The sequence below is a fragment of the Meriones unguiculatus genome, chromosome 20, assembly GCF_030254825.1.
Source record: "Meriones unguiculatus strain TT.TT164.6M chromosome 20, Bangor_MerUng_6.1, whole genome shotgun sequence".
In the NCBI taxonomy this organism is placed as follows: domain Eukaryota; kingdom Metazoa; phylum Chordata; class Mammalia; order Rodentia; family Muridae; genus Meriones; species Meriones unguiculatus.
In genome coordinates this window covers 63,977,119-64,004,223 of record NC_083367.1, presented here as the reverse complement: position 1 = coordinate 64,004,223, position 27,105 = coordinate 63,977,119, and the positions used below count along the sequence as shown (strand labels likewise).

At 46.1% G+C, this 27,105-nt stretch overlaps 1 protein-coding gene across 1 annotated transcript in view; it reads left to right on the top strand.

Moving 5' to 3' along the window:
• Positions 1 to 15,169, top strand: part of Zdhhc14 (zinc finger DHHC-type palmitoyltransferase 14) — a 285,920-nt gene extending 270,751 nt beyond the window's left edge. Inside the window, exon 9 of the mRNA XM_060373221.1 lies at positions 14,240 to 15,169. Within this exon, the coding sequence (XP_060229204.1) occupies positions 14,240 to 14,296 (57 nt within the window). The 3' untranslated portion in view covers positions 14,297 to 15,169. The remainder of the gene's footprint in view (positions 1 to 14,239) is intronic.
• The last annotated feature ends 11,936 nt before the right edge of the window (positions 15,170 to 27,105 follow it).

Genomic DNA, 27,105 nt, shown 5'->3' with positions numbered 1-27,105 from the left:
ACAATCCATCAGTTAAAGCTGATCATAGGTGGGTACAGCAGAGACAGTTTTCTCCTCGGAAGCACTGGTGTCTAGAAGTGCTCTAGAGAACTGTCTAAGTTTGGGAGCCACAGCTGTCAGTGAGGATACAGGGAGCTTTGCATCACAGAGGAAATGGATTCCAGCCTCCTGGCTTGACACCGAGTGCTGGATTGTAGGCTCAGAAGATATCCAGAGTTAGAGTAGAAGGCTGGCTGCTAGCTTGTCACCTGTACTATACTTGGATGAGGACAAAGAGCAGCAGTAGAGGGACTCGATGCCCCATTCCCAGAGGAGGTGGGATCCTCAGTGTATCCACGTGTCTACATCCCATTGCCTCCCAGCCAGGCCACACAAGCCTATTGGAGGCTGTGGGATAGCAGAATGAGGAAGGTGATGCCTGACAGCCAAGCAGTGGACAATGATTTTTATTAAAGAAGAAGGAGGAGGGAAGAGAAACAAGGGGAGGAGTGAAAAAGGAAAGGAGAAAGGGGAAGGGAAGGGGAGAGGCAGGAGTGGGAGGATGAGGAGAAACCAGTAAGAATAAGAGGTTGCTGGGTTGCTCATTGGACACCATGAATCACTGATGTATGAGTCACTTGATACCCTTGAAGACTCATAAGGGAAGGAAAGACAGGAGGACACGGGGAGGGTTGAGCACACTGTCTAGAGAGGGTTTAAAAAGGAGATGGCTGTCCAAGTGTTCTGCTTTCTGTTACTGCTTCACATGGGAGCTACAACCCATAGCAGCATCTTCCACACACCGCTGATTATGGCCCAGATGTGTCCCTTCAGCCAGTTCTAGGTAACCAGTTGATTGTACCAAGAAGGCTGACACTATGCTCTTCTTTAGTTCCTGTTTGTGCTGCTTAGTTTCGTAGAAGTTCTTATTTTTGATGTGCTGGGGACATGTGTCACCAGTCAGAGGACTTCATGTATCAAGCTGTCCTCAGGTGCCATCTGCATATAACCCTGGGGTCGAGGTTCATCTTTTTTTTTTTATCTTTATTTTATTTTTTAAAATAATTCATTCACTTTATATCCCAATTGTAGCCCCCTCCCTTGTCTCCTCCCGGTCCCACCTTCCCTCCACCTTTCCCCCCATTTCCTTCCCCTCGTCCTCAGAAAGGGGGAAACCTCCTCCCCTACCATCGGACCCCAGGCTATCAAGTCTCCTCAGGACTGCCAGCATCCTCTTCCTCTGTGGCCTGACAAAGCTGCATCTCAAAAGGGAGTGATCAAAGAGCAGGCAACAGAGTCCATATCAGAGACAGTCCCTGCTCCCCTTACTAGAGGATCCATATGGAGACTGAGCTGCCTATGGGCTACACCTGAACAGTGAGTGGGCCTAGGCATCTCTAAAGACACCAAATGTGCCCTGCCACAGTTGGGAGAGAGACTGCAGTGAAGCAAGTCAGGAGCTAATTCCAAGCTGCCACTTTCCTGTTGTCTAGCACTGTCCAGCATAGCAGAAGATAGTCAAACACAAAAAGGGGAGTTTTGAAAGAGAGTTGAGTGTAAGATATGGAAGGATTGTCTGAAAGCAGATTATGGCGCATGTGAACTGCAGCCCAAGGGGTGGCTTGGAGCCTCTGGTTCTCTGTGTGAAATGGTGCTAACCATACCTGACTTGGGCTGTCATCAGCATCCAGCAGCAGCAGGTCTGGGAAGGGATGATGTACGTGTGTTTACAGATGTGTCCCTTGGGATTCAGGGGTGAGAGAGCCCTAGGGGTGGAGGAAGCCTCTTTGTGCACATGGAAAGGATTTTGAGCTGGAATTTTCATTTCCACAGCAGGTGACTGTATCTTCGGAAAGACAGAAGACATCAGAGAGCGAGAGGCTGGGAGTGTGGGTGAACAGTGCAGTGAGGAAGGCAGCAAAGGGGAAAAGCAAAGTTGAGCGTGCTTGTATAAAAGCACAGCTCTCGCCTCAAAAGCGATCAGAAATCATTTATTCTGGAGCACATACGGGTGTCCATGCTTACTCCAAGTTCCACATTCCAACATGGAAGCAGTTTTACCAAGTTTTGTAGTTGCAAAACAAAGATCAAGGCACTTGGGTGGTCACACAGGGAGGAGACATCTCAGCCAGGGGCCTCAGATGTATCCAGTGCCTTTTGGTCAGTGGAAAACTAGCTTTGTTAGGTTAATACATTCCACGGGCTTTTTTTTTTTTTTTTTTAAATCTGTGGTCAGGATGTTAGTTGGGGAGAAGAAAAAAGGAACTGGCTATTCGGTGATCTAAAGATACCCCAAGATAAATTATAATTAGGCTCTGGGCCTGCAACATTCTAGTTATGGGAGTTCTAATCAGTTTTTGCAGACATGGCTTCTTCCCAGGAATTCCCCTTCTCAGGCGAGGGCACAGGTAGGCACCGTAGCTGTTTGAGTCCTGACTCCTGGGTTGGGCTGGGAAGGAAGAAAAGGCAGGGCAGAAGCAGCTGTGGGGGTATGCCCCCACTTACAACCTGACAGACACAATTTGTCCCCAGAAGTCCCCTTCCCGTTCAATGACTTGGCTGTGTCTTTGAAGACTGGTTGTTTCTTCTGTAAAGGAGGGCAGCAGGAATCCTCAGGGGCTCCTCAATGTCCCGGGGAGACAGAAAAGAAAGCAAAACGCACTGGCCTCTTTGCAACTCACTGCTGTGTGAGGAGGGGAAAATGTGTTCTACAAGCCTCTAAGTGTCTAGCGGGAGGGATCCCGCCATGGAAGATGGTATTTCTCGGTGCGTCTGCCTCCTATGCTTGGGCAGCTACCCTGGGGATGAGGCATTCTCAAGGGCAGCTTCTGTTGCGTCATCAGGGAAGAACAGTAGATACACAGAAAGGTAACAGCGGCTTTAATCTCTCGGGCAGCGAACTGTGGGGGAAGCAAACAATGGCAGATAAGGGAAGCTAGTTCAGCTTGTTCACTTGATTCCTCTGGTGCCTCTCTAGGTCCTCTAGGGTCCAAAGTCATCTTCAGTGTCAACCTTTGTCCACCCTGATGGGAGGGGCGGGCAGGGCAGCTCCCTTTGGGACTTCATGTGCTGATTTAGGCAAACAGTAGGACAGGAAGCTCACCTGCGTCTTGCCTCTGTCCTGTCACTTGAGTGCTACCCACATATGCCGAGGGGTGTGTTCAGGGGAGTGAGCTCTGTCCTTCCCTCCCGCTCCATACGTAGACAGTGTGCTTTGGGGTAAAATGAGCTCCGGTACCTGGAAGATGGTGGAAAGCAATGTAGGCGAAGTCCGCAAGAGCGCGCAAGGCTGACATTAGCACAGCCATGGGGAGCACCAATGTCTCAGACCCATGAGAAAGGGAAGGCTTCCTCTGGTTTGTGCATGGATCCCAGATGACTGTAAAACTGCTCCCCTACAGAGACCACCTACAGAGATGAGCTAACCCAGCTCTTCATCCACGCTGTAAATAATAAAACAGGTTGAGTTTCAGGGCTACTGCTTGCATGTCCCCATCTAAGCGCACGGCCACTGGGTCCCAGCTTCACATTGCTTATACCTGTCAGTTCTTCATGCCTTAAGGCCCCACCCAGATCAAGCCCAAAGCCTCGAGGGCTGTGGTGGGAAGTCCTTTCTGAAGGGAGATGATGGTGGTGGCACAGTGACAACACTGGCAGAATGTCACCTTTCCTAAGCATGGTCTGCTCCCTGCCTTCTGAACTCAAGTGATAATGGCTTGGGGCTGGGGCCCCTCTGGCATGGGGTTAAGAAGGAAGGGGTCTGAGATAGCTGCCTTGTGTTCCCAGGCCACCCCATCCCATAATAAACACATTGTCTGCATAGATCCCCAGACATTCTCCATTGAGTTTAGATAACTACAGGCAGGGACAGGCCACTGTGGAGAAAGGTCCCACTACCCTGTCTGTCTGTTACTATATGCAAGGTCCGGCTGGAACACATCTACTGAAACAGCCAGCAAGGGGTGCACATGGCCTAGGGCAGGCCGGATGGGAAACCTTTAACCTAGTGACTCACTTTGCCTACCTAGAAATAGCAGGTGAGCATCCCGTTCTTCTCCATGACTCACCCTCTGCCCCTGAGCCTGTGTGATTCCACCAGCACCTGTGCCCTAACAAAATCCGAAGCCTGTGGGCTTGGCAGTCTAAGTCACAATTCCTCAAAACACTAAGTGGTGAAACTTTGTGGGTTAAGAAACATGAGCAAGGCCTCTCTACGCTCATTGGCAAATCCAGAACTTCCCTGATTAGATTTCTAGGATGGACCAGCCTCACCACTGCTTATTCTGCAAATGCTGCATTTACGAAGCCTACCAGAATTTTGGCAGGTAGGATTTCTAAGACAGACAAGGAAGGAAAGCAGCGGTCAAGGCTCATTAGAGATGCTGACGTACTGAAATGTCAAGGTTGCTGTGTAAAGCTCCATGCCCACACCATGCAAATTTATATTCCCTTGGTATATGCACTGAAGTTAGTTTTAACTCTGAAATTCTGGGTCTAAAATAGTCTGTTGTGGCATTTCCTATACCTGCACCCTTCTAGATGTTTCCATTCACTGCCCTGCTCATAGTCAGTGGTTCTTACATAGGAATGATCAACGGATGAAGAAAAACGCACCCTTTACGTTGAGTCTGGAGAGTTTTCCTTTCTAAAACTACAGGGAGTTCTGGAGAGAGGGGTCAGCTGTTAAGCTTGCTGCTTTTCCAGAGGACCAGAATGTGGGTCCCAGCACCCATACTGGCTGGCTCACAGCTGTCTGAAACCACAGGGGCTCCAACAAGATTCAATGCCCTCTTCTGGCCTCTGCAGGCAATTGCACACACACACAGAGACTCATACACATACATACATACATAAGTAAAAATTTAAAACCTTTTTTTTTTCTTTTAAAGCTAAGAAACAGATATAAGTTGCCAAAGCAGTAACTAGAAAACGGACTTCCTTCTGGGCCACCGTAAGTTGGCTCTCTGCCTCCGACCATGTTCAAAGCCTTTGTTATGAATATGTAGAGGAAGTAGGCACCAACCACACTGGAGCTAAAAACACTCCTGGTTGCTGTATGTGGTTTTTGTAAATCAGTTTCAGTACGTCACATTTCCACATCAGATATGTGATAACAAGACCAAGATTACCCAGGAGAAGGATATTCTACCATGCAACACCTGCCCATATCGTCTGTAGTTTCCTTGAGCTGACAAAGAATCCTGTGCTGACATGGCTGAGCCATCCCATGGAAAGCACAAAAATCTGAAGTAGGAATGAGCCAGGAATGTGACAGAGGTGTGGCCCTAACACATCCTAGTGGAGGCCAGTTGGCACTGAGACATTCCTTTGTACTGTATGGAATGAAATAACCAGGTGTCAAAAATCTGCAGCCTTGCAACACAGAGCTGTAAAGTATGCTGGCTGTGCCTAATAGCCTTTGCAAAATATAATTACAGATTCCAATGCTTTGAGAGTCGCCATGGAAATGACTCAGACTAACCTAAAATAGTAACAGAAGCTGGTGGAAACCTGGTGTCCATGTGTCAAAGCAGGAGGGAAGCCAGGAGCTAGCAGGCCAGCTAGAGGCAGAAAGTGGGTGCCCCTCGGAGACAGCCCCCAACCCAACTCTCCTCCACAAAGAATGGGATCTGAAATTTAGCTGGCAAACGTGTCCACGCAGACACCTCCACCCACTGCAGACCTGGAGAGACTTTGCATGCTTATTTTTAAATTTTTTAAAAATTATTTGAATGTAGCTGAGTAACTTTCCAGAGAGAAAGAGAGGACCTGGACTACATTGAGTTCACATACTAAAACAAGAGCCAAAAATTCCACATCTTCCCTGCTCCATCCTGACTCCCTTATAAAGGAGCTTGGGGAGCTTAGCACGATGCTAGCTAGGAACGCCTATTTTGTAGTCCTCCCTGCTTCGAACCCCTTTATTGAGAAGCCATTGAGGAGATGTTTGAGAGCACATATCCCCAATTAATCATCTGTACAAAAAAAAAATCTTGTAAAAGCCAAGTTTAGAGCTTTCACAATCATCAAGACAGCATTTACAATACATGCATATTTTATAAAATATTATAATAAAGAAAATAATTGCTTATGTTTCTTGTCACTAATTTAGCACTAATTATGGCATGGTTTGTTTGATCTAGAGGTTATTATAAAGCTTCATTCTAACTTGCTTTGGATCCTGACCTCTGGACACACAGGGACAGCTACTAAGTCATTTGGTTAGACTGGCAAATGTCACATGCCCCTGTCTCTGCACTGTAGACTAGTGTTTGCCCTGCTTCCAGCGTGGCTACCCATGGCCTTTGCAGGAAATGAAATGAGACAAGTAAATCTTTCCCATCAATGTATCAATCTGAAACGCCCTGCATTTCATCACTTGCACCAATGACCATGGAAGCTGGTCTCCAGATGCAAAAAACAAAGTCCCTGCAGCTCCGAGCCATCAGTCCAGCCTGTCCAGAGCTCTGTCTCCTTTTGCCTTGTTTGTTTTGTCCTGGGTGATTTCCGTCTCATGACTAAAACAGTTCCATTTAGTCCAAGTCTGTGGCTTGGACTCACAACTTGCCCTGGGGCTGAGGCTCCAGGCACTGCTGACACCCAAGCCTTGCAGCTTATGGCAAGCTCTGGCTCAGGGCTGTCTGTCCAGAGGTTTCTTGTGTGGGTGTGAGATCTGGCCCTGTTCACACCAATGCTACTCCTCCTCTGTAAAATGAGAGAAATCTCAAGATGATGGCGTGAGGAAGGAGAAAGAACTCCAACTATGGGGCTAGCCCTGGGATAGATCCCCACCCTCCTCTCTGGATTGTCCTGAAAACAAAGAATGCAGGTAACATCTCAGGCAAGTGGCAAGTACCAAGTAAAGACAGTTTCATTGTTCCTCTCACTCTTATCACTCCTACTGGTGGATTCTCCTTTCCCTAGTGAGCATGGACATTCTTGGTAATTTCCGGTATAAACTCAGAAAGGCCCCATTTAATGAATGGTGGCTGGGCTGGCTGGCCTTCCTCCTGCCACTTGATGAGGGCACTTAGCTCTCTGGTGTGACAAGTCCCCTGCTCTGCTGTGTGGATCTTGCATGGGAGCTACAGAACAGTGGTAAATACAAGTTTTCCCTCCTTAAAGGGAAAGGGACACAGCAAAGTGGGAGAGGGACAATATTAGACCTGTTTACTCAGCCTGGGTCCACTTAACCAGCATGAAAATGGTCCCTGCGTGCACACAAATACATACACACACAACAACACAACACACATACACACACCATACCACACACACACACCACACACAACACACCACACACACATATACCACATACACAAACACACACACACACACACACACACACAAACTACACATCTTTAAAAAGCTATGTAAGGTATTTCTTTTAGTATGAACCTCCATGTATTTTTCCTCAGCAGTTTTCCTGCTGCTAGGTCATCATTTTGGAGAAAGATAAATCAAATCATCTTTGCTTAGTATTTACTACCTTATTTGGATTTTTTAGGAACTGAAATTTGCATTCAATGCAAGTTAAGGGAACAATTTTTTAGAGTTCAAATGTATCTGAATCCCAGCCTAAACCAGGATCCTGCTTCCTCCTTAATGATCACAAATCATTTTAAAATGAAAATTAAAAGGGGCTTCATGGTCTTAAAGTGGTACAGTACAGATACAGTTCTGGTCTGTGCTCCCGGTTTCAGGTGAGAGTTGATCCTCAACACCTCCTTGGAGAACGGTGAGGCCATGAGGTCCTCAGGGGTGCTCTGGAGACACCATGGTACATGTGAACTCTCAGCCAACCCAGGAGAGTTGGTCAGTCTGTTAGACGCTAATGTGACCCACGCTGTCACTGACCTCCACCCTCACCTTGTGATTCCATCTCTGTCTAACCCACCTCACAGACTTCTCAAAATTTTTTTCTTTCTCTTACCCACACAGCTGGTGGCAAATACAGTGAAAGCGGGACAAAGGGTGTTTTGGAACCGTTAACCCTGTGGAGACAGAAATCATGGCTTTGCACAGCCATGGCCGTCAAAGGCAAGACTCCCACTCTTTTCTTATTCTGGACCCCAAAAGCAGTAAGCACCATCACCACCTCCGTTTGGGGGTCATCCATGGCCAAGTGTTCTTTTTTAAAATTTTGTATACATTTTAAGAAGCTCGTCTGTCATCTCTGCACCTTGCCTCACTTCCCCTCCCCACCCCGTCTTAGAGTGGGTGGAGCAGAGAAGAAAGCTGTTCCCCTTTCCAGCCAGAGGAAATACATTTGCAAAGAAAATGAACCCTCACAGCAAATTCTTCTTGCCTGGTATTTTGAAAAGAAAATTTAGCTGGGGAGGGTTTGTTTGTCTTTGATAACCGAAGTAATAGGTGTGATCAATGCCAGCTAGAAATATAAAGGAATTTTAAGACATCCATAATCCGAGAAGGTACCTTTAAAAACCATACTTAGGCCCAATGAGATACATGCTCAGAGAGTAAGGACACTTGTTGCCAAGTCTGAACACCTAAGTTCAATTCCTGGAATGGAGAGAAAGATGGATTCTGGGAAGGTATTCTCTGATTCTACCTGTGCAAGGTGGCATCTCCCACTCACATACATACATACATACATACATACATGCAGGCATGCATACATCAAAATGTGTTTTAAACATAGCTCTATCAACATAAGTAGTAGAGATGTTCAGCGAATGACATGGGGTCAGATGAGTCACACTAATCCTTAGGCCATAATCATTCAGAACTTTCTACAGGACTTTCAGGCCCTGGGAGCATCAGTGAACACATTTCCCTTGATGTTACATTACAGCAATGTTCTCAAGGGATCCTTGAATTTATCCATCCTTCCACCAGAAACACTTGCAGAGGTCTATTACAAATGCATGCACCCTAGGAACAAAGCAATGTCAGTACTACTTTCATGGATAGGAAATACATTAAATAAGAATTACACTTCACACACACACACACACACAAATATAATACACACTACTCAATTTTTTTTTATTTAAATGGAGCCACAAGCTAGGAACAAAGGACTCAAAACATGGACCCTATGGAGGATTTCAGATTCAAACCATAAAGCCAGGTGAAGACAGAGGATGGTGTGGGCAGAGGTTACAGAACCTGCAGCTATGTGGCCAGAGGGTACCCCTCTTTGATGAATAGCATGACAGAAGGCCAGGTTAGACACAGCAAAGACAGAGGAAAGCACAGCCTGAGTTGGGGATTCTGCAGGAGGTGGGGATGGAGGCAGAAAGGGGCGGGTGATAGAGTTCACGGTCAGGTCTTTTGCCTTCTGCCCAAGAATAATGGCAACGCGCCAAGGCTCTTCAAAAATGGGAGAGCAGGCCTCCAGCTTTGAGCTGGACAGGATTGGGAGTGAGCAAATGGACGCAGAAGAGAGTACCTGGAAGTAAGAGAGGCTAGGGGGAGAAGTGAAAGCCTGAGAGAGAAGTCAAGGCCACAGTCACCGTGGATGTCGGCGGGGGATCCTGTTGCTGATGGAAAATGCGTAGGATCTGAAAGCAGTGAGGACATTCATTGCTGGCTAATATCATGTCAGCTTGACATAAGCTAGAGTCATCTGAGAGGAGGGAGCCTCAATGGAGAACAATGCCTCCAGAATGCCGGGCTGCAGGCAGGCCTGTGGGCAATTTTCTTAGTTAGTGAGTGATGTCCCAGTTCATTGTGGTAGGGCCACTCCAGGCTAGTGGTCCAGGGTTCTCTAAGAAAGCAGGCTGAGCAAGCTATGTGGAGCAAGCCAGTTAGCAGCACCCCTCCATGGCATCAGCTCCTGCCTCCAGGATCCTGCTCTGTTTGAATTCTTGTCCTAACTTCCTTCAATGATAAACAGTGATATGGAAGCAACAGCCAAATAAACCCTTCTCCCACCCCAGCTTGCTTTTGGCCTTGGAATTTCATCACAGCACTAATAACCCTAACTATAACTCAAGCCAGGGCAAGCTGGCTCTTTGGCATATGGCCTAAACTATTATACAGTTGGGTCTCACATTTCATTTAATGTTGTCACCATATTGCAGGACTTAGTTGTGTTGAACATGAGGTAGTTCTGTTTTCTCACTCTGCAATATGGTTTCAACTGAGATGACTAATATAACGTAGGGGAATAGGTCCTTAATACTTATGCAAAATCTCATGTGGCTAGTAGTCCGTGGACTCCATGTGAAGCCTTCAGACTGTACATTAATTTGTCCAGGCAGGCAGGACCCAAGCACAGAGCAGGTACCTGGACCCAGCTTACTGTTGTTGATATCTGAATGTCGAGGCTGGTTTGTGGATAAAGTTCTTGAGAGCAGAGCATACACACACACACACACACACACACACACACACCAGGGCTCACTGTATACTCTCTTTGTCTGTAGATATTGAGGACACACACAGACACTTTAATAACATAAGCTTTTGCATCCCCTACTTGAAAGAAGCAGAAATTTTCTTTACCTGACTTTTGTTTCCTTTAACAAGTCAAACTAAAAATTTTCATGAGTTAGTCAAGGCCAATGTCAAAATGAAAATAAAATTTTAAAAATAAAAAGGCTTAAAAACTAGTGATTTGTTTTATTTGGCTGATAATATCATAGAATACACGTTTTTTACTTAAAAGAAAGTTAATGATTGAGCAGGTTTTCTTTTTAAAAAGTTCATGAATACATCTGTGGTGGTTTGAATAGGTGTGGCACCCATGGGTTTGAATGCTTGGCCTGTCAGGAGTGGCACTAATAGGAGGTGTGGTCTTAATGGAGGAAGTGTGTCACTGTGGGGACGGCCTTTGAGGTCTCCTGTGCTCAAGCTACGCCCAGTGTGGCACGCAGTCTCCTGCTGCTGCCTGCGGATCAAGATGTAGAATTCTTGTCTCCTCCAGCACCATGTCTGCCTCCATGCTGCCATGCTTCTCACAACGACAATAATAGACTCAACCTCTAAAACTGTTAACCAGCCCCAATTAAATGTCTTCCTTGGTCATGTGTCTCTTCACAGCAATGAAACCTTAAGCAAGACAACATCTATGCCTGCATTTCAGTGAGGAAAAAGAGAATGTATTACTAAAACTTCAAATCTAAAGAGATGCTGATTATTCAAAGACTGTTTATAAAGCCACTAAAATGACTATACAGAATATCTCTTTTTCTTTTATTGATGATAGATTTTTTTTTGTCATATAATATATTCTGAATATGGTTTCCCCTCCCTCTACTTCTCCTAGTTCCTCTCACCTCCTCTCTCATGCGGATCCACTCCTTTCTGTCTCACTTTAGAAAACAAACAGGATATATTATTCCGTAGAAATATATTAATAAAATAAAATAAGATAGAACTAACACATGGAAATAGGATAAAACAAACAACAGAAGTGCCTAAGAAAAGGCACAAGAAACTAATACAGACATCCCCTCACTCACACACTCGGGAATCCTATAAAAACTTAAACTGGAAGTCATAATACATACGCAAAGGAAATAAATAAATAAAATAAAAGTTAAAAATAAGATAAAAAATTTTAAAGCCCTGACACAACCTTGAGACAAGGCACCTTCAAAGATGCTATGGAATTCATTATTTGTTGGCCAAACGCAGTCTTGCCTTGAGAGTCGTATGTTTCCCCCGTGAGATTCCCTTGGAGAAAACTAATTTATTGTTTTCAAAGTCATTATCAACTGAAGCCTGCATCTGAGTTAGGGGTGAGGGCACGTGCCCACTTCTCCCTTCATGGATAGGCCCCATCTGGTGCAGGCCCTGTGTGTGCTGCCTCGGTCTCTGTGAGTCCACATGTGTTGATTCTGTTGATTTAGGGGGCCTTCTTTCTGGGTGTCCTCTATCCCCCTGGCTCTTAACTTCTTTCTGCCTCTTTTTCCACTGGGTTCCCTGAGCCCTGAGGGGAGGGATTTAATGGAGACATCCCATTTATGGCTGAATGTTCAGAGGTGTCTTCCTCTCCGCATATTGTCCAGCTGTGGGTCTCTGTATTTGTTCCCCTCTACTGCAGGAGGAAGCTTCTCTGATGATGGCTGAGCAAGGCACTCATCTGTGAGTAAAGCAGAATGTCATTGGGAGTCACTTTGTTGCTACATTCTTTTATTTGGGTTTAACCTAGGTCACTGGGCTATCTAGTTTCTGGTTCTTGGTGAGTAGTGTCAGTTATGGGTTCCATCTTGGAGAGTTGACCTCAAATAAAATCAGACATTGGTTGGTTGCTCCCACAAGCTTTGTGCCACCATTGCTCTAGCACATTTGAAGGTCGTACACCTGAAGATCAAAGGGTTTGTAGGTGAGTAGGTGTTTGTTTTCCCTTTGATAGTGCCCAGAGTGCTTTCCTAAACCAAAGACACTAGCACATAGAAATAAAGCCGTTGTGTAGGTACCAGCTTGACTTCTCCATGTTCAGTGAGTTGTGTAGGTGTTGTCTTCAGTAACAAGGCCTTGCCATAGGTTTGTGGAGTTCAGTCTTGGCAACATCCTGGGTTGTTTAGGGATTTGGGGGTTCCCATGACCAACAACTCAGTTAAATACAACCCATTCCCAGTACTGGAAGCTTCATTTTGTGACAAGAGATGTGCTGCCCCATTGCTTGGTTATTTCATTTAGATTGCCTTCATATATGTACATACGTTAGAAAGCTTCTCCTGTATTAGCTTTCCACACTATCCTCAAATAGCCTTTAGTTTTAGCTGTCTCTTCTCATACTCCCTCCCTCATCCCCCTTCCCCCGCTTGATCCTCCCATTCCAGCTCCTGCCCCCATACATCAGTAACTATCTATTCTACTTCTTTTTCTCAGGAAGATCCAAGAATCCCTCCACATCCCCTTACTCTATACCTAACCTCTGTGTTTCTGTAGATTGTATCTGTGTCAACAGCTAATATCTGTGTATACATGAATACATACCACATTTGTTTTTCTGGGTCCCAAATACCTCACTCAGCATAATTTTTTTCCAGTTCTGTCTATTTGCCTGCACATTTCATGATGTTATTTTTTTTAATGGCTGAGTAATACTCCATTGTGTAAATGTACCACATTTTCTTTATCCATTCTTGTGATGAGGGACATCTAGGTTGTTTCCAATTTCTGGCTATTATAAGTAGAGCAGCAGTGAACATGGTTGACCTAATGTCTCTGTGGCAGGATGAAGTGTCCTTTGGGTGTGTGCCCAAGGGAGATAGATCTGGATCTTGAAGTAATCAACTCCCATCTTCCTGAGGAGCTGCCACGCTGATTTCCATAGACAGCTGTATGAGTTTACTGTCGCACCAGCAATGGATAAGTGCTCCATTTACTCTATATCCTCACCAGCATGAGCTCTCATTTGTTTTATTGATCTTGGCTATTGTGATGGTGTAAGATGAAACCTCAAAGTAGTTTTGATTTGCATTTCCCTGATGGCTAAGAATGTTGAACATTTCTTTAAGTGTTTCTCAGCCACTTAAGTTTTCTCTAAATTCTCTGTCTAGATCTGTACTCCCATTTTTAAACTAGGCTATGTGTTTCGTTGATGTTGAATCTTTAGAGTTCTTTATATATTTGGGGTATTAGCCCTCTATCGGATGTGGAGTTGTTAAAAATCCTTTTCTATTCTGTAGGCTGCCACTTTGTTTGAATAATGGTGTCCTCTGCCACAAAGAAGTTTTTCAATTTTGTAGGGTCCTTTTATTAATTGTTGATTGTAGCGCCTGAGCTATTGTTGTTCTCTTCAGAAAGCGTTCTCCTGTGCCAATGAAATCAAGGCTGTTCCTGACTTTTTCTTCTCTCAGGTTTCATGTTTCTAGTTTTATGTTGAGATCTTTGATCCATTAGGAGCTGAGTTTTGTGCAGGCGAATAGTATGTATTTATTTGGATTCTTCTGCATGTAGCCATCCAGTTTGCCCAGCACCATTTGTTGAAAATGCTATCTTTTCCCCAGTATGTATTTCTGGCTTCTTTATCAAAACTCAGGGGTTCATGGGTGTGTGGATTTATGTCTGGGTCTTCAATTCTATGTCATTGATCAATGTTTTGTTGATACCTCCAGCAGTTTTTTTTATTATTCAGGACACTGAGGCCTAGCCTGGAGCTGTCCCCTGCTCCTGGTGGGCTTCATTGGACAGCCTGGGAGTCAGGCCCTTCAGTTTTCCCCACTGAGAAGGAAGGCGGAAGAAGCAGAGCAAACCTCAACAGGGTGTCTCCTAGTTAATGGATAATTAGAGCACACACCCCGCAGGAAGCTGATAAAGCTAATTATTATTTTCCTAGGTGCTTCAGAAGGAAGACTTCACAAGCATCACTGGTGACTCTCCAGGTGACTCGTGACTGCGGCCTGTGTCTGGGCGTGCCTCCATCCTCCGAAAGAGGGATTTATGAGCATCCTCCCATGGCCTAGAGTGTGGCCTTCCAGGGCCAGAACTGGGTCCACTTTGTCACCACAGAATGGAGACCCAGAGCAGCCTGTTCAGTGCTCCCAGTTAGGCATGAATTTCAGAGAAGGGACAGAAAAACAATGGGCATGCTTTGCTTGCCCCACGACCTCTGCATGAAACATCATTTAACAGAAAAGTTACTGGGGTTGGAGAGATAGGTCAGCAGTTAAGAATACTTGCTGTGCCAGGCGGCAGTGGAACACACCTTTGATCCCAGCACTTGGGGAGGCAGAGGCAGGTGGATCTCCATCAGTTTGAGGCCAGTCTGGTCTTCAAAGTGAGTCCAGGACAGCCAAGGCTACACAGAAAAACCATGCCTCAACAAAACAAAACAAGAGTACTTCTGCTCTTGCAGAAGATTCAAGTTCAGCTCCCAATGCCACATGGTGGCCTACAGCTGCCTGTAACTCCAGTTTCAGATGATCTGATATCTACTTCTGGATATCCACTCCTTCAGCACTCAACATATTCCTGAAGTGCACAGACAGGCAGGCAAGCAAAATACCCATAAGCATATAGTCAAAATGTGAATTAAAATGTTCATCATCACTTACCTGAAAGTCAGATTTAATTGATCCTCTTGTCTTTTCCTGTTGTTGCTGTTGGTGATGGTGGTGGTGGTTCAAGACAAGGTTTTTCTTTATAACAGCCATGGCTGACCTGAAACTTACTTTGTAGACCAGGAGGGCCTCAAACTCACAGAGATCCTCCTGCCTCTACCTCCCCCACTGCTGGAATTAAAGATGTGCGCCATTACCCCAGGCTTGAGCCTCTTGTCTTTGTTTTATCTCTTCACTAAGGTCCCACAACCTAGACCACTGAGAAGCATGAACACCGACTCCTACCCTTATCAGTTATTAGTGGCAATGTTGCTTCCACAGCATATAAACACTCCCCTTAAAGCTGACGTCTGCTGGAGATGCTATTCACCTGTATCCTGGAGCTGTGGCCCTAGCTGTCAGGTCATGGCCATCCTGTGCTTTACACAGAGCAACATGCTATTTACTCAGGACTTTGTGAAGATGAAAGAGTGCATCGAAAAGACAGAGACCCACACTGTATTAGAGATAGGCCGACCTGATGTTATTTGTGGTTTTCAAGGTTAAAAAACACTCAGTGATGGAATTGCCCGAGTCCTACCATCAATACAGGGTGCTGGTGAGTAGGCCACAGAGCACTGGGAATGGGGGATAGCACACCCCTCCTCAGTGGTCCAGCTGGGACCCCTTCAGGGTGGCCTGTGGTCTTGTGGTGCTATCTGCTTGCCATCGTCCGGTCCTCCAGAGGAAGCCTTGGTCCAGCTCATGTGATTCCCCCGAAGCAGAGCATGTTTCCTGGCTGCAGCAGATGAATCTCATTCCTCAGCAAATTCTCTGGGAAAGGCTGACTGTGGGAAATGGGCTCTCGTGATGACTAAGTCACCAGGAAGAGTATAAGTCTTGAGATGACAAAGATAGTTGGTGTAGCCTGCAGCTTCTTTGTTTTTCTTGAAAGAATTTCCCTAATTCCATACTTTATAAGCAGAAAATGTCAGCTTGCTTGGCTGGAAGTAGAGACTTGACAGCGGTAACTCCTTCTGTGTATGTGCCTCTGTGTGTGTGTGTGGGTGTATCACCTATGTGTGTGTCAGTGTATGGGTGTGCCTATGTGTGTGCCTGTGTGTGAGTGTACGCGCATTCCTGAACATGTGAACCTGGGTGCCTGTGTGTGTGCGCTTCTGTGTGTGTGTCAGCGTTTGTGTGTGGGGGTGTGCCTCTGTGTGTGAGTGCTTTTGTGAATATGTTTGCATGAGTGTGTACATGCCTCTGTGTGTGCATGAGTATGTGAGTGTGTGTGCATGTGTGAGTGCATGCATGCATGTGAGTGTCTGTGTGTGTGCCCTTGCTCATTCACATGTGTGTAGTGTAGAGGATCAGTATACATCACCCCCAGACATGCTGCCTTGTCGTAGGACTGTGATCCTTTGAGCTGGAGGCAAATGAAAACAGGAAGGCACCCTTCCGGGGCTTCCCTAATCCGATGAACAGCAGGAAGGTCTGAGCTCACAGGACACTTTATGTCCCCTCTGGAGGAGCCCTGTGACAGCAAGGAAGAAACCAAGCACCATGATAGGCCTGAAAATGAGACTTTCTAAGATAACCTTTCCTGCTGCTCCTATCCCCAGGTTTTCTGCCTACAGGAGCCAGGCTCCCTCCTCACCTGTCTCTTAGTTCTCTTAAGATTTTCTGTTGTGTGTCACAGTCCCCAAAAGGCTCCAGTTCTAACCATTTCTTTGAGCTACCTGCAGCTGGCTTTCTGCGAAGCATGCGTTAATATGTTGTTTGCTTTTCTCTTGCTGATCTGCCTTTTGTCACTTTGATTTCTAGAGTCACAGCTCAGAAATCTCAATGACAAAGGAAACATTTCTTGCGTCATCAACAGCCACATATGGAAGCATGCTGCTATTAGATGCTTATGAGATATAGAACGCTACACAGCATTATTTCCTGAGTGGATTGGGGTAAATTAAAGAACTACATTGTGATAATTCAGGATAGTGTCTAAAAAATATAGAAAGGCAGAAAGAATAGATGTTATTTATGTATGATTTAAGTGTTGAGATATTTTCTGAAAAACAACACAGGACAAGGAAAAAACAGGAGGGAAGCCTCAGGTGTGGCAGTTAGAACACAAATCTGGGACAGGAAACTAAGCACACAAGCAGATGAGTAAGACCTGCTTACACCGTCGAGAGATACTTGTGAGGCACAGACACACAGGCCAAAGAAACTACAGAGAAAATAGAGGCACCGAATTTAACTTTTAGGCAAAATAAGCATCAAGGTGAGGAGACATTTTAGGACTAAAAAGGGGCCAGGGCATGAGAAAGCACAGTGACAGCATCCATTTCTTCATACAACAGACAGTAAAAATGGCCGCAATGACACAACAGAGAAGCCTGGTTCACACCAGTCATCTAAAGAACTGGGAGAACAGAAAAGCCCCAAAGAAAGCAAAAGGGAACTGGCACCCCTCAAAAATAGTTAAGATCAAAATGTTGTAATCAGTACCTCGTCATAATAGACAGTTATAAAAAACCTAGTACTTGGCCCCTGGTTGGTCAGCCATACTCCAGACTGTGACCCATACCAATGAGTATACAGGAAGAACCAATTGGAGTCAGCAAGTTATTAGAGGGGGAAAAAAGAGGATACAAAGTTGAGGGGAATGGGGATGCGGATATGGGAGGAATTATGGGGAGGAACTGGGGGATGAAGTGACTATGATCCAAAACATTAGCGTGAAATCAGAATCAATAAACTGTTATAATAGCAAGGCAGTGGGGGTGCACGCCTTTAATTCCAGCACTCAAGAGGCAGGAGCGGTGGATCTTTGTGAGTCTGTGTCGAGCCTGGTCTATAGAGCTAGTTGCAGGACAGCTAAGGCTATACTGACAAATCCTTTCTCAAAAAAGCAAAAATAAAACAAAATATTATGATAAATAAATAATAAAACCTCATATCAAATCTCTGCAGAGGAGCCATCCTTAGGAAATGCACATAAAACACTCACCAAGCTAGCTCACACACAGAGTCACACATGTCTCCATGTATTGAAAAGATAGAAAATTTAAAGACAAGCCATTAAGTCAGAAATCAATAGCAATAGGGTAAGATGTCTAAGAAAAACTCAAATATTTTGGAGGTAAAAATACTGTTACAAATACCTCTTGAGTCAAAAAAAATCACAAGATAAATTAGAAAACATTTCAAGCTGAACACCATCAAAAATACGGCTTGTCAAACTGATGATAGGTAGCTGAAGCAGGCGATAATTTCAGGAAATCTTGTTTTAAATGAGTACATTTGGGCAAAGGAAAAGCTTAAAGTAAACTATCAAAGTGTCAAGAATCTACATTAACAAAGGAGAAGTATATGAGTAGGAAGATAAAGTAAATAAGGAAAAGGAATAGTAGACTCAGAGCGGAAGGAGCGGAAGGAGGCGGCTGCTGGGTCTGAAGCTCTGTCTGCAGCCCGAGCTCTGTGCCCTGCAGTGCAGAGAGGGATGGGAGGAAGCTGTTCTCTGGGAGCCTGGGGAGCCAGGAGCATCTCCATCCCAAACACCACAGACTCCCTGACACTTTTCCATGTGTTGTCAGTAAAAGCTCCACTCGTGGGAGGGTTGGAAATGTCTTATCAATCCTCCTTTCCTTTTCTTTCTTTCTTTTTTATTTTGGTGTGTGTGTGTGTGTGTGTTTGCATGCATGCATGCCACAGAGCGTAGCTCAGATGACATCCTCGCCTCTCCCCTCATTTGAGGCAGGGTCTCTTTATTGTTCCCTCTTGTACAAGCTTCCTAAGATCTCCTGTCTCTGTTGCCCGCCTCACTGTAAGAGCACTGGGATTACAGAGCCTGCCACACCTCGCTCTTACAAAGCTTCTGCGGATCCGCACTCACGTCCTCACACTCGCACAGCAAGCACTGTACCACACTGTCTCCCTGACCCAGAATGCTGGCTTTCACGTATCAACTAGACTGGGCCAGAAGATGTCCAGATACTTAACCAAATGTTGTATTATCCTGAGTGTTTCTGACAGAGATTTTTAAATGAGATTAACATTTTTAATCAGCAGAGTGAATAGAGCAAATTGTTCCCCCAATAGGAAGGCATTTATCCAAACATTTGATGGCCTTAGACAATTCCTAAGACAGAATTTCTCCTACCAGACTACCTTTGAAATACAGTATCAGTTGAATGCCCTGAGTTGGGATCTGATTATTTCCCTCACCTGTGGGGTTTCCTCACAACTTAGAGACCCAGGCTGTGGTGTTTGGGGGCCCATAGTTTCCTGTAGCGGAAAGCCACTGGTGTTGCTCTTGTTTAAAACTCGACTTTATTTGGGGCGTTTAGGCCTCTACCTCCCTTCCACCAACCCCCCAACCTTAAGTAGGAAAGAGAGAAGGTTAGTGGGGAGGGGGGCCCAGACCCTTTCCTTCTCCCTCCTAGTTAGGGTCAAGGGGTTCATTTAGGGCTCTGTACCATTCTCTGTCCACCACTGTGCCCCGAAGCGCTTCTCTCCCTTTGTCTGCTCTGAACCACCACCCTGTCTCTACCAACTGCTCCACACCACACGCCAACACCACACCGACCTCCACTGAACACCTCACAGTCTCTTCCTCGCTCTCATATTTATACTCTCGGAGTCCTAGACCACCCTCCTCTCCGCAGCACGTGGAAGGCCGTTATCAGCTGGCAAAGATCACGCCCCACACATGACAGGCATGGACAAACTATAGCCCAGCTAAAATCCCACACTTGGGATTAAAACAAAAGCATATTTCCATAACACAAAGAACCCAAAACCTCCGTTACATGAGTCAAAATAACTCTTATCTGCTCTGGGCTCAGGGGAGGCAGTGGTGTGACTTTCTTTGGTCGTCCTAAATCTGGGTTCATCAGACACCAGCCACCTCCACCTGGCCAGTGGTCCAACCCCAATGAGACCAAAGTTGTGTACCAGAGGTGCACTAGAGGCGAAGTCAACACCGCCTCTGCCTTGACCCCCATGATCGGTGCCTGGGGTCTTTCTCCAAAAACTGTTGGTGATGACAGGGCCAAGGCAACCGGTGACTGGAAAGGTCTGAGGATGGCGGTGAACCTGGCCCTTCAGAACAGACAGGAACAGATGAAGGGTGCCCTCTGTCTCTGCCCTGGGCGCCAAAGCCCTCACGGAGCCACCAAGAGACAGAAAGACTCAGGGAAACGCCAAACACAGTGGGAACATTGCTTCTGCTGAGATTGTCAACACTGCCAGACAAGATGCGGCATCGGTCTTTATTAAGGAGATCCTGGGTACCACACAGCCTGAGCAATGAGGCAGCAATGAGGGCGGCCACCACCCTCATGCCATGGTAGATGACACCAGCAGGGGCACAGTGGTGCGTACAAGAGAACAAATCTCAATAAGACACCATGTGAAACCAATAATAAAGAAATCTTGCCTTCCTTATTCCTGTCGTGTATGTGTGAGTGTGTGTGTGCACGTGTGTGAGAGAGAGAGATGTGTGCTGTATGTATGTGTGGTATGTGTGTGAGAGTTTGTGTGTGGTATGAGTAGGGGAGTGTCTGTATGTGTATGGTGTATGTGAGAGTGTGTATATGTGTGGTATGTGTGTGAGTGTATGTGTGTTGTGTGAGAGTGTATGATATATATGTATGTGTGGTATATGTGTATGTGAGAATGTGTGTGTGGTATATGTGAGTATGTACGTGTGTGTGTGTGTGTATGTGAGAGAGAGAGAGAGAGAGAGAGAGAGAGAGAGAGAGAGAGAGAGATTCTTTGGCTCTCCGGAGCTTTCTGACTAAGAACCTATGTCTAAGCAACAATAGCTCAGAAAGAGCTGCAAGCCCTACTCTGAATTCTTTCTCTGCCCTTTTCCTGTTGAAACTTTCGATCATCAGAGCTCAGTGACTCTGATTACGGGATCAGTCTAGGAGACAGATTCCGGGTAATTCCTGTGTGAGACACTTTGATGCTACATGTGGTGTGAAGCCCCCCAGGCTGCCATTGCCTTTGTCACGCCCCGTCACTTCGGTTGGCTAGCCTGCTTCTCCTCAGGTACAGATACTTGTGACCTGTCATCTATCCCTACACCTCCACTTTCTTTTTCTGTGCTTTCTCCACAAAGAAGTTTCTGGTCATTTCCTTCTTGTAAATATAAACGCTTGTGATAGGCAGGTACAAACGCCCATTTCCTTACATGGCAGTCAGGGAAACCTGACCTTTACATGGTAGGTTGTCACAGATGACTTTCCTTTCATTCTTACTTAGTTTTATAATTAGGATGCTGTATGAATTTTAAATTATGTGAGTAACCCTGTAGCTGGCAACAGACACACACAGACAAACAAACAGACAGACAGATGGATGAGAATTTTATTCTCAGACGACAGGGAGCATTACAGGATAGTCCTGTGAGGAGAAGGTGGGTTCAGGTCAAGACGTGAGCCTCTGCTCTGATGTGCACAGCCTGAGAGTCACATTAAGGATGCCCTGCACAGTGCATGGAGAGTGTGCAAACAGGAAGCAGGCTGTTGGAGGCACTGAGGGAGCCGTGGGCCCAGAGAACTCCAGTAGCCCAGGCCTCAGGACTCAGATGCCTCAAAGGCAGCCATGCAGGCCCTGTGGGTAGATGCACATGGCGAAGGGGCATGAGCTTTGCCAATAGGAAATTTTCCACAGAAGCAGGTGCCAGAGCTCCCTCGGCTGTTTTCCTCAGTGACAGCTGCACCAATGGGATCCCCATCTTCTCCCGGCTCCTGCCCCCCAGTCCCTGAAAGTGTTCAAACACCTGCAGCTGTGAAGGGAGGGCTTCGGGAGCCACCCCAGCCTGGAGCCACCTCAATACGCAGAACTTACAGGGACCCTCTCCAGAATCCACCTGCCAAGCCGCAAATTCATGTGTGCCCCTTCTTAGGAGGCGGGGATGCCTGGTACTCCCCCCTCTGTGTCTCAGGCGCCTCGTGTGTAGAGTGGAAGTGATTTGAAAAATGGCTTTTCCCAAGGCTTCCTGTGGGACGCACGAAGCACCCAGGTGACGTCACCTGATTTTATTAATCTTTATAAAACACTACAGAGGAAATCAAAACACGAAGCAGGGACACCTAATGACTTCCCACTTCCCTGTTGAGACCCAATTGCGTTTCTTTCCCCGGGGGCTCCATGAAACTCTTGTGTTCTTATGTGATAGTTCCCCTTTTCTATTTAAGCGAATTCAGGTTAGTCAGTCGCTCACACCTAGAGAAGACTGACTAATATGGATTTTAGAGGTCAAAAGGTAGCTACTGAAAATAAAGATCAGGAAGAGCTAGCTGACACAGTGACAGCATTTGGGGGTCAACGGAGCTGGTGTTTTCCACAGCTCCCACAATCGATCCTCTCAGCTTCCCACCAAAAATAAGAATGTGCGGCACCACTGAGCAGTAGGGGAGGAGGCCATATGCCAAATGTGGGGAAGTTTCCACTAACCGTGATTCGTGGCTGGTTGCGGATGGCTCTTGTGAACCCCACATCCCTGGCCTGTGAAGCAGCGTGGCAGTGCATACAGGAAAGGAAAGCGCCCACAGCTCTATCAGGGTCCTGTTACTACAGAAGAGGGCTTCTCTGAGAGGCTAATTTAAAGTTCGTGAATGGAATCACGTGAATGGAATCCTGTCAAATGCACTGGGCTATCAGTGTCGTGGACAAACTGATCCTCACAGCCACCCAAATGCTCTCAGAGTCACACACTGCTGCCTCCTCATCTGTGGAAACGATCGGGAAAGGTTCTTTGTCCCATGCTCTTCTCTGTGCACTCAAAGATCCAGCAGCAGCAGCACCACCACCACCACCACACACACACATACACACACACACACACACACACACCACACATTCACACACACACCACACTCACACATTCATATACCACACACTCACACACACCGCACTCTCACACTCACACTATGCTCATACATTCATACACGGACCACACACCACACACGTACCACACATACCCCCCCACACAGACATCACACACACCATACACTCACACACACTCACATACACACCATACAGCCTCACACACACACTACATATACACCACATACACTGCATACCACGCACACACTCTCACATACACACCATACACACAATACCTACACCACACCACACAAGCACTCACACACACACTCACACACACACACACACTACAAGCTAGAGAAGCAGAGGAGAACGGGTGCTGTCAGCCCGCTCCCTGTCGGCAGAGCTTCCTGTTAGAGGATAGCCGGAGTCTTTCGGCCACAGCTGTCAACTGATTAGAAGGCCAGTCCACATCATAGAGAGCTGTGTGCTTTACTCAAAGTCTACAAATTTAAATGTTGGTAACTCCTAAGAGAAACAGCTTCACAAGAGCTAGAACCTCTTTCACAGGAGTTACCTCAGACCGTGGGGAAGCACAGATGTCTACATTACGATTATAACAGTAGCAAAGTTCCAGTTAGGAAGCAGCATCGAAAATAACTTCATGGCTGGGGGTCACCCCACATGAGGAACTGTATTAAAGGGTCGAAGCATCAGGAAGGTTGAGAACCAATGCTCTAGACTATCATTTGACTAAATACGTCAGAGCACTACAGCCTCCTAGCCAAGCTGACATATAAAATAACCGCTGGGCAGGGCTTGGAAGATGATTCCGTAGATTGTTTATGAGGATCAGAGTTTGATCCTCGGTACCTACCTTTTAAAAACCTCGGAGAGGGGAAGGGCTCATGAGCCCTCACCCACGACTGAGAGGAAAAGGGAAAGTTCTTTTTCTTCAAGGGTATAGAGTCTGGTAGGCTGAGCACACTCCTGCTGGACAGCCCATACCCATGAGTCCATGGACAACACAAAGTGGAGTCGGGGAGCTATTGGTGAGCTCCTGGCTCACTGTGAGAGAGCCGTCTCAAAAAGCCGGCTTAGACCAGGACTGAGAAAGACAGCCAATGTTGACCTCCGACCTTTACAAGCCCTTCCATGCACCTGCCCCTACCTGCCTACCCACGCACAGACATGAGCATGTTACACACACACTCACACATGAGGTCCCGGATCTGGGTAGAGAACAGTGGTAAGGACTAGTGCTTGCCATCTGCAAGGCCCTGGGGTGCAAATCTCAGTAGCGAACTCCCCACTCTGCCAACGTATGTTGAATCCCGGGCTTGCAAAGACTACAGAAAAGGAGGCGCTGGCTCTAGTGAGTGCTTCTGCACCCCAGCAATTGCTCAAGGGTAGGTACTCTAGAGCTAGAAGGAGCCAAGTGTGCGGACCCTTTTAGAAAGGCAAATGCTTGGCAGTTACATTTATAAATAACAGCAAAAGCCTATTTTGTTTGTTTGTTTCCTGGCAAAGGAATTTGTAGGTTCCACAGGAAATTTCTGTGAGATCGAGACTATGAGTCAAGTGAGTGAGGCTGTGTGACTTCATCCAAAGGCTTCTCCTCCAGCTAGTACTTTTCCATCTCCGGCCTTTTCCACGTTGGGTAACTTCATTGCATGCTACCCAGTTACCCAAGCCAGGAAGCAGGCCTTCATCCTGTCTCCTCCCGCTGGCTCATTCCCTACATCCAAACAATCTCCTACTGTGTCATCACTGACATCTCCCCATCCCTGGTGACACCATCTAGCATCCCTCACTTGGACTCACATCCAATCTCCTGGTTCCTCTTTTCTCCCCACTTCCTCCCTTCCCTTGGGACCTCCCTGTGTTGACTCTGAGAAACAGGCAGACTGTCCCTTGAGTTGCCACCTTTCTCTGGGATGCACAGTGTCCCACCACAGGGAAGGACGAACACATGCACACGAAGTTGGAACCTACAGAACTAAGGAGCTGATGTTGGGCTTTGGTGTGGTGCTATGTATTCTGATGGTGATTACTGGCCCCCACGATCTGGTTGCTGCCCAGATGAGCACATTCTCATGTATACCTGTCCTTGTTGTGTAAACCTTGCCTAAGAAATTCTTCCTGGTTGGTTAATAATAAAATGTCGACACACCTGGGCAGGGTGAAGGACGGTAAGTGTGTCTAAGGTTCTCAGGCTTTGGGAAGAGGAGGATCATGGGAAGCAGAGAGATACAGGAGGAAGAAGGAAGAGGCCTCGGTGGGTAAGCGTGGAGAGGAGCGCATGGCTGGCAGGGGTGGAGGAAGATAGCCCAGAGGACAGAATAAGCAAGTATTTAAGGAATTACAGATGGGAGCAGCCCACATAGAAATGAAAGCAGATGGATTGGATGAGAGTTTGAGCAGTTAAAGATGGCTTAGGAGGTCATATCTGCCATGCCCCAGGTGAAATAAGGCTATTCTAGAATCTATCAGGTGTCTGTGTGTCTTATTGATTGTGATAGCAGGTTAGAAAATACCACCGTAATAATTATAGGGCTAATAATAAACATCATTAGACCCTACCCTTAAATTAACCACAACACACTAAGAATAAATCAACTCTCCTCTCTGAGAAGGTAAAAATGAAGCTAACGTTCATCCTGCTTTCATCAAGCGCCTCTTCACAGGCTCATGTCCTGCCCTGTTAAACACCTCAGAATCTCAACAGATGCATGTGTCCCTTCCCTTTCTCCTCGTGTGTTCATAGGCACACCTCCCCAGTCCTTCATGGCTGCACTGAACATCCTTCCTGTGGCAGGCTCTGTGTTGGGACTGGACCCTTCCCAGGTGTGAAAGGAAAGGGCTCTGACTCCCAGCATCGCACACACCAGCTACTCTGGACTGCAGGCCTGGTACTGAGATAAGATTGGTGAATTCCTGTTGCACTAACAGGCACCATCCCATAGGTGGTCTATGAGTTGTAGGTCGTATATGAATATTTTTTGGAACTCAATATTCCAACAATTAATATAATCATGTTTGTTTCTTTCATCTGACTCTTTTTGTTTGTTTGTTTCCAGACAAGTTTCCTCTGTTTCAGCCCTGTCTGTCCTGGAACTCTCTGTAGACCAGGCTGGCCTTGAACTCACAAAGATTTGTCAGCCTCTGCCTCCCTAGTGCTGGGATTAAAGGCGTGAGCTGCCACCGCCACTTGACTCATCTGACTCTTGACAAGAATAAACAGTTGAAAGAACATCTGACTATAACTGAGCTGCTCTTAAAAAGAATTTTTAAAAAGACATTAAAAAGAAAAAATAGGCATTTCTCTCCTTTGGCTTTCTTTTCTGCTCCATGTGGTAAAGCCATTGTCTCTCCTTTCTGTCCCTCCACCTTTGTACAGGCCATGGGTTCCAGAACCCCCCATCGTCAACAGGTCACTTTAAAAATGACTCAGACTCCCTGGAGTATTTGGTAACTGTAGAGAAAAATGCATGTGTGAAGCAAGTATCTGTGAGCATAATGTTGGCCCGGCAATTTTCAATGAAAAAAAAAAAAAACCATGAAGGAAATGTCTTAACATTTCTGTCTAACTGATCATAAAGTGTACAACTCTAAAATGAATCTCACTTTTAAAATACATAAAATGATTCAGGCATCCATTTGCATGCTGCTCTGTGCCAATCTTAGAACCAAGTGAAAAGGGACAGCCAATACATCTAAGCCATGCTCTGTTTTGATGTAGTCAAAAGTGGATGGTTTAGATCAACTGCCAGACATTTATTTTGTTTCTGAAATGGAAACTCAGATTATCATGGCAACAGAATATTTGGATGATCTGTGGATTGGGAGAACTAAATTTTCTGACACAACTTCCCAGACATTTATTTTGTTTCTGAAGTTGAAATTCAGAGCAAAAAAAATTTTTTTCACTCCAGTGCTGGCCAAGGGTGGATTTTTTTTTTTTTTTTTTTTTTTGAGACAGGTTATTACTTGGCTCTGGCTAGCCTGGACATAGGATTTTAATGCTCAAAGGCAGGAGAGGTAATCGTGGGTTCACAGGAAGCAAGGACCTGGAACCCCAACTGAGCTCTCCTTTCAACAGAAGGGAAACTACTTCTCAACTTTCCCCCCAAAACAAAACAGCATACCTAACCGAGGGTCCCCTAAAATACTGAAGTTCCACATGTGCACATTCAGAGGGACAGAAGCCATCCTTAAAAATAGGATACTTACTGGCTCTGTCTGCTAACCTGGGCCTCATCCTGGAAGCTTCTAGCCTCTGTACAATATAACCTAGGCCTAGAATGTTTCAGCCTTTGAG